Raw genomic sequence first — 16810 nt, 5'->3', positions numbered from 1 at the left:
TTTTGAAAGGTAGGGGCTTTGGTGAAATTTCCTGTCCATTTAAAAAGAACTGTCCAACCAAATCTGTCTTCTGGACCTCAGGACCCGTTGCTCTCTGCCCAGCACCAGCAGTAATATGGCTCTGAAGAATAAAGGACAAAAAAGTTTCTCCTCCCTCTATCTACCCTAAGTGGTCCCAAGCTAAGAAACTGCTTTCCTTCTCCCAGGCTGGCCCTGGATCCAGGAAGTTTACTGCACATCCTGGGAATGCTCAGGGCTACCTATGGGGAGTTATTTTTCTCAAATAATTACCTGAGACTGGAGGGTGTACTCACTCTAGGAGGTTGGGGGTCAGACCTTTGAGCAAAAGGTGTTGGTAATGGCAGCTCTTTTCTTCCCAGAGGCAGAGATGTAGCTGCATCAAGGCAGCCAATGCCTGGGCCAGGATCAGGGAGCAGCTCTTTGGGGAGCTGGGCTTGTGGGGCCAGGCGGCAGAAGCTGTGCCCTGCCCCCGGTGGGAGCTTGACTGGCGAGAAGGACCCTCACGCATGAGGAGACGAATCAGACGCTTGTCCCCGCTGGACGCTCCAAGCCAGGCATGCCACAAGGTAAGAGGTAGATGCAATGAGGAAGCAAAGAGTTGACTTTGATACTTGAGGCAGTACATACATAGGAAGGTGCTTCCTTAGTTTCTGCTCTCATTATGTTTTGTTCAGGATGCTGCACTGTGTGTCATGGGAGAGGAAATGTAGGGAGGTAAATTTTTGAGAGCCTTATTCATGATGTTTTCAAACAGAAGAGAAGAGACACTAACCCTCCCAGGTACATAGAGGAGACTCTACAACTACATGCTGAATGAATGAGTGAATGAATGAGTGAGTGGCTCGTATCTAGGTCACTGACTCAATACCCCACTGACCTGCACAAAGCTCCAGTGTAATAATCTGGATGCCAGTGTTTGGAAAGAGCTGGGTGCTTGCTGCTGTGTGCTTGCAATCTTTATCAATACAGTGATAACGAGCATTTCTGTGGGGGTATCACACAAACAAATCCTGTGACAAGTTTTACAACAAATTTCTCTTGAACTCACCTATTTCTGCTAGCTCAAGCTGGTGGCCCACTCAGTCCAAATAATGTTGACACTCTGATTCCCAAGCAGTTGAAATCTGTGCAGCCCCCTGGAGTTTTCTGTAATGAAGCTTGATCTCTTTGTCGTCAAATTCACGCTTTTGCTTTTTAATGGATGGTGGACCCATCATTTTCATTTGGTAGTGAACACAGACAAATCTGTTAGTGGTTTTTCATGTTCTCCTTGAACAATTATAATTTAAGATCTTCTAAAAGGCAGCCTTCCAAACCCTGAAACAGTGGAGATTTTCTTCTGTATCCATCCCAAGTTATAATGTTGGTTTTTTCGTTCTCTAGCCTATAACCCCAGAATCGTTTATCCACACTAAAAACCTTTGGTAAAAGCTATTGAAAAAAATTGTATTTCATTGCTTCAGTGGTAGACTCATATTTTTTTAAGCTTTGTCAATAAATGTCTGGTGGTGTGTAGTATTTTTTTTTCTCAACAAATTTCTTAGGATATGGAGGTAAGCAACCTGCCCACTGGGCTGGTGACAAAGCCAGAGGTTGGCTATGAAACCAGGGTTTGCTCTTTGGGGCTGCTTACCCCTCCCCTGACCCTCTCCTGGTCCCTTCCCCAGTGTGACCCATGCCACAGACATGCAGGAAGCTATTCAATCCCTGCTGGCATTGTCTTTGCTAATTACTGTAAGGCCTATTTAATGGAAGATTGTGGGTTTTTTCCCCTTTGACTCAGGAACAGTAATACTTTCATTTTATTGTGTTCCTTGAGGATTTAGCCTTTCTCTCCCCTTGCAGTGGAGTCTTGGGTAGGTGAGCAATTTGAAGGGGTTATTTGCACCTGCGAGTGTTCCGTGAATCTGCAGAGCGGGGGTGGGGGTGAGGGTGCTAATTTCTCTGTTATTATTTCCCTTATCATTCTCTATTATTTCAGGAGCACCGGGATCGAAATTATATTTCTCAAACAAATGCTGAAAACCAAGGTATTTGGTTTATCTGATCTTCTCATTTCATAATTAAGCAAATAATTGGTTTTGTTTAATATTTTAGGAAGGCTATGAGATTCAATATTTGGGAGGAAGAAAATGTTGCTGGTCTAGAGTAGTTAGTGTTCAGACTTTCCATTGCTGTGCTTCCCAGAATGAAGAGGAACCTGATGCAGGCCTAGACAAACCATTAGGGGACGAATTTTGTATTAAGGTGGCAAAAGAAAGAGCTGTTTTTCTTTTTGAGGTGGGGGAAGACTGTTTTATTAATTTTCTATATCAGGGAGAGTGTAACATAATCCAGATTATTCAGTAAGTAACCCGAAAACACAAAGGAGGAAAGTAATGATAGTTTTTATGCAAAACTTTGTGATTATGAAAATTGCAGATAAAATAGTTATTTTCCAAATTTAAAAAAAAAACTACTTTAAGGATCGTTCTTTGACGTCTATGCATAGCTTTTATTTGTGTAATTTTTATTAAGGAATTTGATTTAGTTGATTTGTTGAAAATCCAGGGTATCTAGTATTTATTATAGGAGGTCATTTTGGTGTGAACACATTCAAATATATCCATACACAATTACACATGCACTATTTCAAATTTTGGGTGCTTCTATCCAAAACTCTACCTTTTGATTCGAACACTCACCGTCTGAGTTATATGTGCCCCAGGTAGCGTCTTGTGTCTTCTCTTCAACCAGATGACAGCTACTTAGTGACCAAGCCCGTCTCGTTTGCTGCCTTAGTAATGGTTTTGTGTTGAGTTGCTACCCTTCCAGAAGTGAGGAGCTTGGGCTCTTGGGGGTCCCCGTGTGCTGCAGGATTTGGCATGACATTATGACACCTGCTTCTTCTCTTCTCTCCACCTCCATGCCCCACACCTCTAGTATCAGAAGGGTGCAGCTCTGCCGGCTGGACCTCTCAGCGGTGGTGGTTGGCCGGGGGCAGTGGTGGAAACCAGTGTGCTAATTTTGTGAGGACTAAGGCCATGGGTTACTGAGTCAACTCTTCCCCCATTTACACAGTCTTTTGGTATCCAGAAACCAGGGGGCACCTTGGTTTCCATTCCAGCATGGACCCTGAGTAGGGAGCTCCGTCGGTGGAGAGGAGAGGGCTCGTGGTCCACCATGCCTCCCTAGAGAGCTGAATTTTCAGGTCTATTCTTCCTGCATTGAGGGGAATCTATGAAGGTTGTTGCTGGGAGCAGCAGACACTCCCCTTCATCCTTAAGAAATAAGTGGAGATGGGTGCAAAATGATGGTGTAAGGGCTGCCATTCTCATGGTAGCACAGAAATAGGAACCATCTGAAGCACTAGAAAGTACGAGACAGGTTAGTTGATTACAAAATAGTCACAGTAGAATATTACACAGCCATTTAAGTTGTTCTCACAGAACTTTTAAAGGAATAGGAAACGCTCATGATGTAATCATGAATTTAAAAAAAACTTAGAAAAGGAAAAGTATAATCGCAGTGGTATTCATATAATGTCAAAAGTAATATATATCTAATGTATATGTACATAAATACATGCACAGAAAAGATACTGGAAGTAATTACATCAAATTATGAACATCATGAAGCCATATAGCACAGAAATTAGGACCCCAGACTCTGGACTCAGGGAGACTGATGTTCAGACTCTGCTCTAGCTCTTGGTAGCCATGTGATCTTGGGCAGATTCATTAGCCTCTTTCAATTTTTCCATTTGTGAAGTAAGATGAAATCATATCTACCACCTAAGTAGGTATAGGTGGAAAAAAGCCATTGAATGTATCCAGTGCAGACAAAATGCTTCCTAAGTAAGCACTATGATTGTTAGTCCTATCCCTGGGTGATAGTGCAGGGATAGTATTTGTCTTATTTCTCACCATTTCATAGATTATCCAAGATTCTTACAATAAGAAGATGGTGCTCCCATAAATTGGAAAAGAAATCTTTAAAAAAAGTGAACAAAATGAAGTTCAGAAAAACCAAATCCTGCATGAGCCTCTGGGAGAATTGCTTTACTGTTCAATGAGGGTGAATTTTGGAAATTTTCCCTGTGGTAACTTGAGAGCTACATTGCAGCCAGGCCTGGGCCTACCAGACTTTTCTGGTGGGAATCAACCTGGAGGTGTGTTGATCACACCCCATTGTGAGCAAAGACGAGCAAAGACATGATGTATCAGAGGTTTCTTGTCCATTTTCAGAAATAGTGGGGGGACACAATCAAAGAGTCACACTGTTCACATCTGCCCTGGAACCTTGTAGTTACCCCTCAATGACTCAGACATGTACTGCATGCTCTCTCTCCTGATTCCAGGTAGCTCATGTCAAAACCATCTCTCCTTTATGCAGCTGCAGCTGAGCTGACACCAAAGGAAGATGAGAGTGAGATTGACGAGGTGGCAGTGGACTGCACTCAGCTGACGTTCTTCCCTGCCCTGCACGAAAGCCAGCACTCAGAAGATTTCTTGGAACTGTGTAGGGAAAGAAAAGTTGTTTTACAGGAACTTATTGATCAAGAAAAGGTAATACATCCCACTGAGATTTTTCTTTAAAGATTGTCAGATTTGAGAGAACAGAGCTTACTTGATTCACATAGGAGACGATATCTCCATTCACTATAAAACTACCAACTACATAATCCATGGGCAAGAGGAAAAGGCATGCTCTGAAATTTGTGGAACCCAAGGCAGGGGTTCAAATGAAGCCCACACAACCCATATCAACATATCAAATGGCATAACTCAGGTTAACACACCGTTAAATGAACTATGCTCTAACTTCCTACCTTGACCTTATAATAACCTGGGAATCCAGTTTAAAATGTAACTGGCTACAGCCTGACTGCCTTGAGAGGTCCATCCCACAGTTGAGGGGCCCTGAGTGCATGTGTTTGGGCACTGTAACTCATATGTCCAAGCTATCCCCTTACCCCTCACCATAAAACAATCCTGCCCTGGGCCCCTCCTTGCACCTAAGGATATACACACTTGTGGCACATCCACTTTCAAAAGGTGGACCTGAGGGTGATGGGGGCCAGTTGAGTAGGGAAATCCAGGGCCCTGGACATCCAGAGCTGGGTTGGGGGACCGCAGGCTCCAGGCATGCATGTCCCCTTAGTATCACTGAATGAGGGTCAGAGGGAGCCCCCCCACTCACCTAAGTCTAAGGATAGTACTGAAGACAAAGCACACATCTTAGAGTAAAAAGGACTTGAGTTCAAATCCCAACTTACCCATATAATTAATGGCATGTTACTTAACCTATAGAAGCCGCAGTTTTCTCTATAGAGCCTATAGCAACCACTCCCTAAACTTCTTGGAAGCCTTTAATGTGATAATAGAAGTAAAGAGACTTGCTCAGAGCTAAGCACATGTAAAGTGTCCATTAAAGACTAATTCTCTTCCAAATGTTGAGTTGTTTGAGGGCTGGGTGAAACTCACAGTCTCATCAGTCAACACAGCTCTTTGGGAGTGAGAAATCTACGCTTCCAAGAGCAGTTGGTGAACTCAGAGAGCCTGTATGGGCATGAGCAGGTGGCAGAGATTGAAGTGCATCCATTCCAGAGGCAGGTTTCTTGCAGAGGCTCCTGGTGGGTGGTTAAGCTGGGATCCGCTCTTTCCAGGCATTGGCTAGGAGGCCTGGCTTGAATGCATTGGCCAAACAGACTGCTGCATCACTTTAAGAAAGTGGTTTAGCTGCTTTCAGATCCGGGTGACAGATCCAGCAACATTAAGAATGTCATCTGTCTTACTCCTGCATGACCTGAAACTTCCAGACAGATAGCGTGTTTGTTTAAGTCCCCAACACGCCCAGCTACTATGACTTTGTGCAAGATGGTACAATGCCCTGCTCACCTGACCTTCCCATGCACGCCTTTATGAAGCCTTTCTTGGCCTCTTTGGGCTCCTAGCCCTGGAGAGCTGCTCTCTCCCTTACGAGTGTCTTGAAGGCACCAGGTGTCAACTCCTACCTTTGTTCCTGGCATGCAGAAAACCTTCAGGACCTTACCTGCCTGCCCCTCTCCCTGCTTGATGTGCCTGGAAGCAGGTACCCCAGAGTACCTACACTCAGACACACCTGGGAATGAACAGAGACAGATTTTTAAAAATTCATTGTCATTTTATTTTGATTATGGAAGTAATGCAAGTGTTATGGATTGAATTGTATCCCCCCAAAAGAGGTGTTGAAGTTCTAGTCCCTCAGTAGGTGACCTTATTTGGAAAGAGGCTTATTATAGGTGAGATTATTTCTACATGTATGATTTGTATATATTATATTCATCATATCCAGCTGCTAAGAAATAACAGTCATAATATTTTGGATGTATTAGTATGTTCCTATAGATAAATAGGTATTTGGTAAATGCCTGCTCAGGTCAGAAACAGAGATCAATGTTTTCATTCTTTAAAAACTTTTCTTTCCCTTATTTCCTTAAAGGGCTACATAAAGCAGGAATTCTCAGCTGGAAGTGATTTTGCTCACCTCTTTCCCAGGGGACATTTGCCCATGTGAGGCATTTTGGGTTGTCACAGCTCCGGAAGGGGGGCTGCTGACATCTAGTGGGTAGAAGCCAGGTATGCTGCTAAACATCCCACAGCACGCATGACAGATCCCACACAATAAAGAATTGTCCAGCCCCAAATATCTGTAGTGTGGAGGTTGATCAACCAACCCTGCTATGAAGGAACCAAACCTGGCTATTTTTCCCACTTTTTTGGGTAGGAAAAGGAAAGACGGGGTTATGTGCTTCCATATTGATTCTCTTCTTTGTTTGGCAGAGGAGAAGGCGATGGCAATGCTTTGATTTCACTTGTGCATTAATTTTCTATTGCTGCTGTAACAGCTTACCATCAACTCAGCGGCTTAGGACAACACCCATTGATGATTTCACTGCTTCCCTGGTCTGAAATCTAGCATAGTGTGGCTCAGCTCGTTCTCTGCTTGGGATCTTTCAAAGTCAAGATGAAGGTGTTGGCAGCTCTCTATTCTTTTCTAGAGGCTCCTGAGATGGGTCACTTCTGAGCTCACTCAGTCCCATGCCCCTGGAGGATGGAATGTCCATTTCCTTGCTGTCTGTCAGCTGGGGGTCCTTCTCAGCTTCTGAGGGCTGCCACCTACCCTGGGCTTGCAAGCCCTTCCTCCTCTTCAAAGCCAGAGCAAACAGATACCACACACCGGGGAGCTTGACTAGCATGAATGTATTGGTTTGCAGTTTTGGAGGCTACAAGTTCAGCACCAAGGTCTGGCCAGGCCACGCTCTCTCCAGGAGTCTGTAGTGTTCTAGTGCAGACTTGTCACCATTCTTGGGGTCCTTTGACTGGAAAATGCATCTCTGCCTCCATCGCCTGGTGATCTGTCTTTTCCTTGGCTTCTTGTCCTCCCACTCACTGTCTGTGCCCTGTCTAAGTTTCCTCTCCTTGTAGGGACTCCAGTCCTATGGCTTGAGGCCCTCCCTGATTTGCTTTGGCCTCTTATTAATAGGTTCTTTGTAGATCCTACTCACCGAGAGTCCACACCCGCAGAGCCCAGGGTTCGGACTTAAACATGCCTTTATGCGGAACATGAGCCAATCCCCAACACTGGTACAGGTGGGTGGCTCCCAGGCTTGTCCCCACACGGGACGTCTCAGCCTGGGGCAGCCCCCCAAGTACACACCAGCAGGCCCTGACGTACAATCCAGCATTTCATCCACATGTGACTGCTTCCCAGGGCAGAGCCTAGAGGCTGAGGAAGGGAGGAGCCAAAACTATGGTCAAGCAAAGGTGGAAGAAGTTTGTTCACACAAGTGTGTGAGTGTAGGGATGGGCATGGAGCATCCTCTGCATTTCCAGGATTGGTTCCAGCAGCCTGTGTACAGATGCTTCCTAGAAAGCATTGGTTATAAACTGGGAACACCCCTAATTCAGATTCTCCAGAAAGCTCTTGGCTGTGTGCCTTTCCTAAATCTTTGAATGAAGCAGGGGATCAGTGGGGTGGGCACCCACCCCCAGAAAACCTGGGTATGCCTACCTTCTAGAGAAGGTCCTGTAAGCTGTGCAGGCAGCCCCCTGGTGAAAAGTTTCTGCTCCTCCTTCTGCCGCTGCCATCTCATGAACTTTGCTGGATGTAGCCCAGGGGACTCTCCAGGCCCAACCCCTGTCCCAGTGTCTGGGTAACCTGGTTCCTGCCAGGGGCCTCTGTGACCATGGACCCAGGCCTGGGGGAAACCTGCAGCTCTGGGACTCCAGGATGGCAATGCTTTTACTCATTTCTTAGTGAGAACATTCTAGTTCTGATCCCCTCTGGCCATACCTGGGACAGGATAATTATTCAATTATATGGTAACACCTTTGTGTCGTTGATTAATGATTCCTCGAACCACAAACTCATTTCTCTGCAAACAGCTCCATTTGACGTGAGGAATGATTTATTTAATATATGTTGATGGTGGGCTCGTGTCAGCTCTCCAAAGCTTCAGTGGAGCAGCCACCAGCAGCCCCTACATTCCTGGTTGGCTCACGCCAGGCAGCTGCTCTCAGAAAGGAGGCTCCACTGTGCAAAATGGAATTTCAGAACCTGTCCGCAAGGCAGAACTGAAGTGAGGGTTTGTTTTTGCTACTGCTATTCTCTTTGAATACATGAAAAACAAAATACACAATTTTTAAGTACAAACTCAATGCGAAACACGACTTTGCTCTTGGTGAAAGCAACCCAACCCAAAGAGATATTTTTGCTCTGAGAAGAGGGGCCCAGGATCTCCCACTAGTTTTTCTTAAGAATTCTTAGTTGAGGCCATTTGCAGAAAGGAAAGGAGGTAGCTAATCTTTCCAGGTAATAGCTTCCCTTCTGGAGGACTCTCCGTGATTGTCTAAAATGCTGAGCTGCACGTGTGGCCCCTACTTGATTCCTTTTGAGACTTGGCACATAGGACCTTTCCTGAGCCCCCCCCCCCCCACCCCCCCCCCCCCCCCCCCCCCCCCCCCCCCCACACACACACACAGAGTTCACGTTTTACTCAGATGCTGTAGAGCTACTGATAATCCCCTAAGATGCCCCGCTGGTTCAAGGCTTTGCCCCTTGGAATGCTTTTCTCTTTCTTCTTTACCTTCTCACCTCCTAATGCTACCATGGGGACACTTCTGTGGGATCCACTGCTCTGAGGCCCCTCCACCCCTTCTCCCACCCCAGCCTGGTTGGGCCCCTCCCCTGTGCTTCTACAGCTTCCCTGCAAACCCCTACCACCCGTGCTGGTGGTGGTCTTCTAGCTCATCTTCTGTCTTAGTCTATGAGCATCTGGAAGGTGAGACAATGTCTTATTTCCCTTTGTCCCTGGTGGAGTGTGGGGCACCCACTATGCATTCAGTGTATGCCTGTTAATGACTGACAGAGTGTACACATGAACGAATGAATCGGAAGCAACATGCTCATATCAGATGGAACTTCAGACCTCTCAGGGTCCAGCTGGGGCCCACGGCTCAGTTTCTCAAAGTCTGCTCTAAAGAGCCTCTGCCTCAGAATCATCTGAGCTGTTCCTCAAAATGCAGATTCCAGGGCCATTGACTCTGAACTTCTCGGGATGTAGCCTGGGAACCTGGAGTTTTAACAAGCTTTGTCTGCATATAGACATTTGCAAATAAATACCCTTGATCCTCAAGACCTGATTGTGCAATATTTAGAGCTGCCCGTGGCTGGAAACTTGCTGCGCTTTCAATCAATGGGTGTCGAGCAAATCCTTAGGGAATACAGCCCGTCATTGTTGAGCTGTGCTTCTTCAGACAGTCTTCGGGACTTACGCTTTGTTCAAGTTCCTGGTGCAACCAAACAAGAGCAATGAGATGGCCATTTCTCTTTGGTCTCCTCTGAGTCCGCAGAGGAAGGCAGACAGGCAGAGCTCTCTGCAGGCCTCCTAGAGGAGGTGGTGCTTGCAGGCTGGCAGGGGGCATCCTTGCTCTTTGTCTCAGCCCGAAAAAGATGTACCTAAGAAAGAGACCAAGGCACCATCTTCTTTTTTATATTGGTCAAATTGATCAAACTGATAAACATATATAAATAGTATCTCTTTATTGTTTCATTTACATTTACTTGATTACTTATGGGACTGAACACTCCATCTAAAAGGGATCCAGGTAGAAAAAGCAGATACCAGAGCTCACAGATGTAGGTAATCAACATCAATGTAATTTACATATAGCCTATCCTCTTCTCAATACTTACTTTTTTTTCCAGTAATTTGTGCTTTTTTAAAAAAAAAAAAGAGAATACATATCCCGTATGCCAAGACTAATGGGAATGTATTGTACAGAAAGGTCTGGGCAAACAGAATACATAAGAAAAGAGGCACAGAATAAACATGAGCAGGGCTAAAGCTCTCTCTGCAGTAGATTCACTTCTAGCCCTAGCCCCCCACCCTCTCCTCTGCACACGAAAATAGGAGAATATATATCCATTAGCTTGATACTAGGTATATCAGATCACCACTCTGGACCTCAGTTTTCTCACCTGTAAAATGAGGACCTTTCATCAAATTGCAGACACTAATGCTGGGAAGGAAGTGAGAGAGCATCCAGTGGAAACTTCCCTCTCACAGATGCAGACTCTGAGGCTGGGTGTAAGAGAAATGTGCTGGCGGGAGCTACCATGGACTGGGTTGTCTGAGTGGGTTTTGCTCCTCTAACTTCAGCTCTGGCTTTTTCGGTTTTCCAACAACCTGTTTGCCATCAGACATGGAGCCAGGTGTGGCCATACCTGTAGTTATCCACCCATCAGGAAGGGCAGTATTCCAATTAGCCCAACTTAAAGGATTCTACTTTATGATACCAAAGTTCCACTCTTTTAAAAGTGATCGATAGACTTCTGGCATGAGGGATTTCTTAATCATGAATAAACTTGGGGATGGAGCCCTCCCAGGGCTCATTTAAATGGAAGAGCAGGTAATAGTTCACTTGGGTTCATTTTCCAGTTTTTAAAGTGCCATTTCTTTTCTAGTAGAATCAATTTTAAGCTATTAACCTAGCTCTCACCAGACATTCTTCTTGTGGTTTGGTTTATTCTGGTTGTTACTTAAGTCTCCCCAAAGTAAAGTGGAGGAGAGGATATGACTGTACTTGGAGATCCTGATGTAGGTACCCCAGATGTTGGGGAGGGGTTGGCGTCATAGAAAGCGTGGAGGTTTGGGGGCCTCATAGACCAGTGCTGGAGGGTCCCACCACATGAAGTGAGGAAAGCCCTTTACCCCTCTGAGTCTCATCTGTACGAAGAAAAAGTTTAAACAGCCTGGCACAAGCCCATGCACAGCACTGATGGGAGTATAAATTGGTGCCATATTGCTGGAGGGCAATCAGGCAGTTGCTATCAGAATTTAAAATAGCCATCCCTTGTGACCTGCAACTTTGCTTCTAGGGACCTATCCTACAGATTTACTTGTAAGCTCGAAGTGACGTTATCCAAGAGTGGTCATTGCAGCATTGCTTGTGATGTCAAAACATTTGAAAACCACCTGAATCAGCAGAGGATGGGTCAAAGAAGTTGTAGCATATTTGTTTGAGAGTACTCTACAACTTTAAACAGGAGTGAGCCTACTCTATAAGAAGTGATTTGAAATGATCTCCTCGGAAAGAAAAACTAGATACAAATCAATAATTGTATAAATGTACTAGTTGTGTAAAACAAGAATATGTATAAAATATGCTTATGAATTCATAGACTCTCTTTGGAAGAATATACAATAAAACTGGCAATGGTAATTGCCTCTAAGACAGACTACTGGGGACAGGCTCCATTCAGTTGCCTGAACCCCAAAGTAGGCATTTACCTTCAATCCTTTCCTGTTGTTGTTTTATTTACCTTCAATCCTTTCCTGTTGTTGTTTTTTTTTTGCTTTCCAAAGTGTGTCCAGTAACATTTCCTATCACTTTTTTTTTCTGGGTGCATGGTCTGGGAATGGAACCCAGGTCTCCTGCATGGCAGATGAGTATTCTTCTACTGAACCACCCATGCACCGATGTCCTGTCACTTCTACCTCCTCTTGTTCAGCTTCTCTGTCACTTTCCCCTCTCTGCCACCCTGTTCCAAGCTGCCATGTCCTTCCAGTGGAACACTCAAGTTGTGAAACACCTTGTACTAGCCTCAGCCTTGCAGACACAGTCATGCCAGCCTTGCATTTTTGGTTCTGGGCAGACCACAGGTTCTAGTCCCAGCTCATCCACTTACGAGGGTGGCTGAAAGAGCCCCTTTGCCTCTAAAACTGAAGAAACTTTCATCTCGTATACTTTGCTCACTGTTCACTGTGGAATACTCTGTACAGCTGTGGAGGGGCTTCAAATGACACAAAGAACATCAGTCTGCTCATTGCAACAGGCAACACTCAACCACACACACATGGATGGGCTGGGAGGTGGGCAGGTTCAGTGACTACCAAGTTGCTGGATGTAGACATGCCACCTAAGCTGTAAAGAGCTGTGCAGCCATCAGGAGGCAGTGCCGGGATTCTTTCCAGGCATTGATAGAACTTCCAACAGTAGAATGAGTGGTCCAAGGCACTACCCTCCTGCCTTGGACATGACTCACTTGGCATATTCTGACCTTGTCTCTGTCTCATCTCCTTCCAGGTGACACTGAAGTACTCCCTGGTGGTCGTGCAAGGACACCTGGTCTCAGAAGGAGTCCTGCTCCTTGGCTGCCAGCACTTCTACATCTGTGAGAACTTCACACTATCTCCAGTGGGCGATGTCTACTGCACCCGCCACTGCTTGTCCAAGTGAGTTCTCCTTTCCTTCCAGTAAGTTCTTTCCTTTCCAGCTGACCTCACTCCCACTCACCCCACCTTGTCCTAATTGCTGGCTTGAGTTGCACTTGAAATTGAGCTGAGAGATAAACAGGAGTGCCTTAATATTCATCCATGGCTGTGGTTGCCCAGGACTGAAATCCGGAATGGGTGACAATTTGGCAGCTCCTCGGGCCTCACCTGATCTGGAGTCCATCACAGGAAAGAGGGACTTTTCCTTGGTTAATTAGATACATTGGATCCATTCTATCAGCTTACTCACTCAACAGTTATTGGTTGTTTATTATATATAAGAGCAGGTACTGTCTTTTCACTCTGAGGCCCACTAGTCCAGTTGGCAGCATAACGGGTTTAAGTAGAAAGAATTTGAAGCATGCTATCATTCTGGGAAAAAATATATGTCATGAGAAGGTTTCTTGGTGTCCACATTTGGAGATATGATGATGGGTGGAGTGGAGAGTGAGGGCCATTTAAAGAGATGGGCTAATACCTGGGTCTTGAAGGATGGATGAGATTTTGGTAGAAATTTGAGAAGTCATTCTCACAGTAACCAACATCAGGGATCTTTGGCAGAAAATTCCAAGGTTCTTCTGTAGGAAATGCCTGTTTGGGTTCAATCAGATCTTATCAATCAGGTGAATTGTGTTAATAAGCTGTACCCATTAAAAATCGAATTGACTGTGTTTGGACTTTTATTAGAAGTCCAGTTGCCAAGTTGTATGGTTTCACTTTATCATAGCTTATGAAGACATTCATATGAAGTTTTCTTCCTCCAGTGATGGGTTTTGACTTTTCTGGTTAGCCAAGGTTCAAATGATGACAAGATAACCTCTTTGCCCAGTGATTCTCAAACCAGCTTCTCTCAGAGTCACAGGAAGGCCTGTGAAAACAGATTGCTCAGATTCAGCCCCACCCAAGCTTCTGATCCAGTAGGTCTGGGTGGAACCCAAAATTTTAGCAAGTTTTCAGCTGATGCTGATGCGACCAGTGACCACACTTTGAGAATCAGTGTTTTAGACTATTGACACTGGAACCAGAGTCTTACCCATCAATAACTAAGTTTAACTCCCAGTCAAAATATCATTTCCAGCCTATGTCAGGAAGCAAGAATTGAAGGAGTGTAGAAGAACAGATGGCAGCCACCCTCTTTTGATTTATATTTGCTTTAAAATGCTTGACATTTTTTTTCTCTGCTCATTTCCATCTTTTATTCATACCAGTCATTCACCGATTGCTGCGGGTCTTTTGTGCTTTTCCAAAGCAGGAGGAGCATAATTAATACTTGGCACACTCATCCCATCTTATTGCTCATGTTTTATTGATACTAATCAATACGGACAATGGGTCTGCAGACATGCCTTTCTGAGAGATGATGAAAGCTTTCAACCCCACCTATATGCATGGCGTGGCCATGCGATGACTTGCATAATCTATTGCTTCACTCTTCTTGGTTGAAATCAGGTTAGTGTTAGATAGAGCTTATTGATTAGGTAAATTGTGTTTATGAGGTGCATCTAATCATGATCAAATTGACTATATCTGCATTTTTAATAGAAGCCCAGTTGTCATGTTGTATATACTCACTTGATTTGCAATGAGAAGGGAGACTTCTATTGTTTGGAAATGTTCTTTCTAGAGTGCAAGTGGAAGTATAGTGAGAACAAATTACTACTCTGGGATATCACTTGGGGACTGCATAGGAAATTTTAGTCGCCATACCTCAAAGTAGGCTTTGTTAACCAGAGCGTCTCTCCTAGGACTTGTCCACTGCCCTAAGAAACTGCTGGCATTCACAGAAATGTTGTTCTCAAAGAAGGGCTATTAGATCATGCCAGATCAATGGGGAGTAAGTCTTATTTTGACCATGGAGACTAAGGAAGTTACATAAATAAGCCTGTTAAAAATAAAGCCAAATCAACCCTGAAATGTTTCTCTAAAAGACTGCCATCAAATTAAGTACAGTTGAGCATTAGACCTTGAAAGAAGCTCTCTGATGCACCATAAACATATCCCAAATAAAAACTCAAGAACGCTGCAAATACTCCATCAGTGATTGGACCTGACTACTTGGGAACTTGCTTCAGAAACTAAACCACTTCTAAGATGGCTAGATTTTGCCTGTAGTGAGATCCCTTCTTGACTGAATAGGGGGCCAACTGTGGCCATCCAGCTCATAAGTTATAGCATTCATTTAGTGGGACCCAAATCACCCAACAAGTGTGCTCTTAATCAGATACTTCCTACAAATCAGTCAGCAGTTTTAAAGCATCATTACTCTGTTTAACTCAATTCAACAAATGCTTATTGAAAATAGGTCTTCTGCCAATCGCTGTGCTAAACTTCAGCAATACAATGATTTGAATCTGTTGTGCTCAGTCCCTGCTCTCAAGAGGTTCAGTATAGTGCAGAGTTTATGATCTAGTAAATGATTCCAGGTGTAAATTCTGGCAATAACTGGATAACTTCAAATGTGGAGCAAATTAAGATATATTTTTTTACTGAAATCTGCTGTGAAAGACCAGGGCAAACAATATCACAATTTACATTTTGCTTACTATGGTTTCCTTAGTTCAAAATATAAAAAGTCATAGTATGACCACCTGGACAATGTGCATTTATCATGATGGCTGTAGTGGACAAGTACGGTGATCAGCATCCTATAAACTATGGCAACGGCTCAAGCTAAAGAAGAAGATGGATCTGCTGCCCCTTCCTATCCACTGACCTTGGAGGCCTGAACTCAGACTTACTGCCCAGAACATGTAGAATGTAGCATTCACAAAGAGACCCAGGCACAGCTGGGTGAATAATGCTACGTAAGACGGAGCCCCAGTATGGACTTACATCAATGAACTAACTTGATTATGTTGTGTATAATTCAACCTTCCTGAGGATTTGGATCTGTGGGAGGATTCCTCCCCTATAAATTTATTTCATCCCTATTAGCAGGAGAAAAATGATCATCTTTTCTCCTAAAAGCCCCTTCCCATTTTCCAGAGCATTTTTTCGTCACATCCAGTATTACAAAATCTTAGGTTGCAGAATTGGTCCACAAAGAATAAATTGAATGAGAGGAGTTGGTGGAGAGAGATATATAAAAACAGGGGAGTCTTTCAGCCTCAAGGCATGAAACATATGATTGTTGTAAGAGCTTGGGCTTTAGAGCCAGGACGCCTGAGTTTTAATCCAGGTCCCACCTCTCAAAGACCACAGGGCCATGGAAAATCACTTTTCTCTGTAAGGCTACTTTCTTTTGTATAATATGGGAATCACAATAGCAAATGCCCAGTGAAGGTTCATTATGAGGACCAAATGAAGCGAGTAAGGTTCACAGAGTGATGGATGTGGAAGTGCTTGGCAAGCTGTTGAGCACAACGGCCATGGGAGTCCATCCCAGGGGTGTAGATAGCTCAGGCAGATGCTGACAGCACAGAGCCATGGGTGAAGGTCTCTGCCTGTTCTAGTTTGCTAGCTGCCAGAATGCAACATGCCTGAAACAGAATGACTTTTAAAAGGAAATATATTGGGTTGCAAATTTACAGGTCCAAGACCATGAAAATGACCCAAATAAAGCAAGTCTATAAAAATGTCAAAATTAAGGCACCAACAAGAGGTTACCTTCATTCAAGAAAGAAGGATAAAATTCAGGGTTTCTCTTTCAACTGGAAAGGCACATGGCGAACATGGTGCCATCTGCTAGCTTTCTCTCCAGGCTTCTTGTTTAATGATGCTCCCCAGGGGTGTTTTCCTTCTTCACCTCCAAAGGTCTCTGTGTGGGCTCTTGTGGTTCTCGTGGCTCTCAAGATTTCTCCAAAATGTTTCCTCTTTTAAAGGATTCCGGTAAATTAATAATCAAGGCCTACCTGCAATGGGTGGAGTCACATCTCCCTCTAATCAAATGTTAATACCCACAATTGGGCAAGTCACATCTCTGTGGAAATAATCTAATCAAGTTTCTGGTCTACAGTGCTGAATAGGGGTTAAAAGAAATGGCTGCCACCA

General features: G+C 44.4%; 1 protein-coding gene across 7 annotated transcripts in view; it reads left to right on the top strand.

The window, feature by feature from the left end:
• WDFY4 (WDFY family member 4) overlaps positions 1-16810 on the top strand; it is a 281815-nt gene that overhangs the window by 169403 nt on the left and 95602 nt on the right. For 6 of the 7 annotated variants that reach the window (XM_077124655.1, XM_077124656.1, XM_077124653.1 and 3 more), the window contains 4 exons: positions 381-587; positions 2003-2051; positions 4396-4568; positions 12633-12781. In XM_077124655.1, the coding sequence (XP_076980770.1) occupies positions 381-587; positions 2003-2051; positions 4396-4568; positions 12633-12781 (578 nt within the window). Of the gene's footprint in view, positions 1-380; positions 588-695; positions 1832-2002; positions 2052-4395; positions 4569-12632; positions 12782-16810 lie in introns of those variants that run through there. The other variant, XM_077124658.1, reaches the window with a different exon arrangement.

This window comes from Tamandua tetradactyla, chromosome 13 (genome assembly GCF_023851605.1).
Source record: "Tamandua tetradactyla isolate mTamTet1 chromosome 13, mTamTet1.pri, whole genome shotgun sequence".
Lineage (NCBI taxonomy): Eukaryota > Metazoa > Chordata > Mammalia > Pilosa > Myrmecophagidae > Tamandua > Tamandua tetradactyla.
Note: the sequence above shows the minus strand (reverse complement) of the source record. Positions and strands in the feature narration are given on the sequence as shown.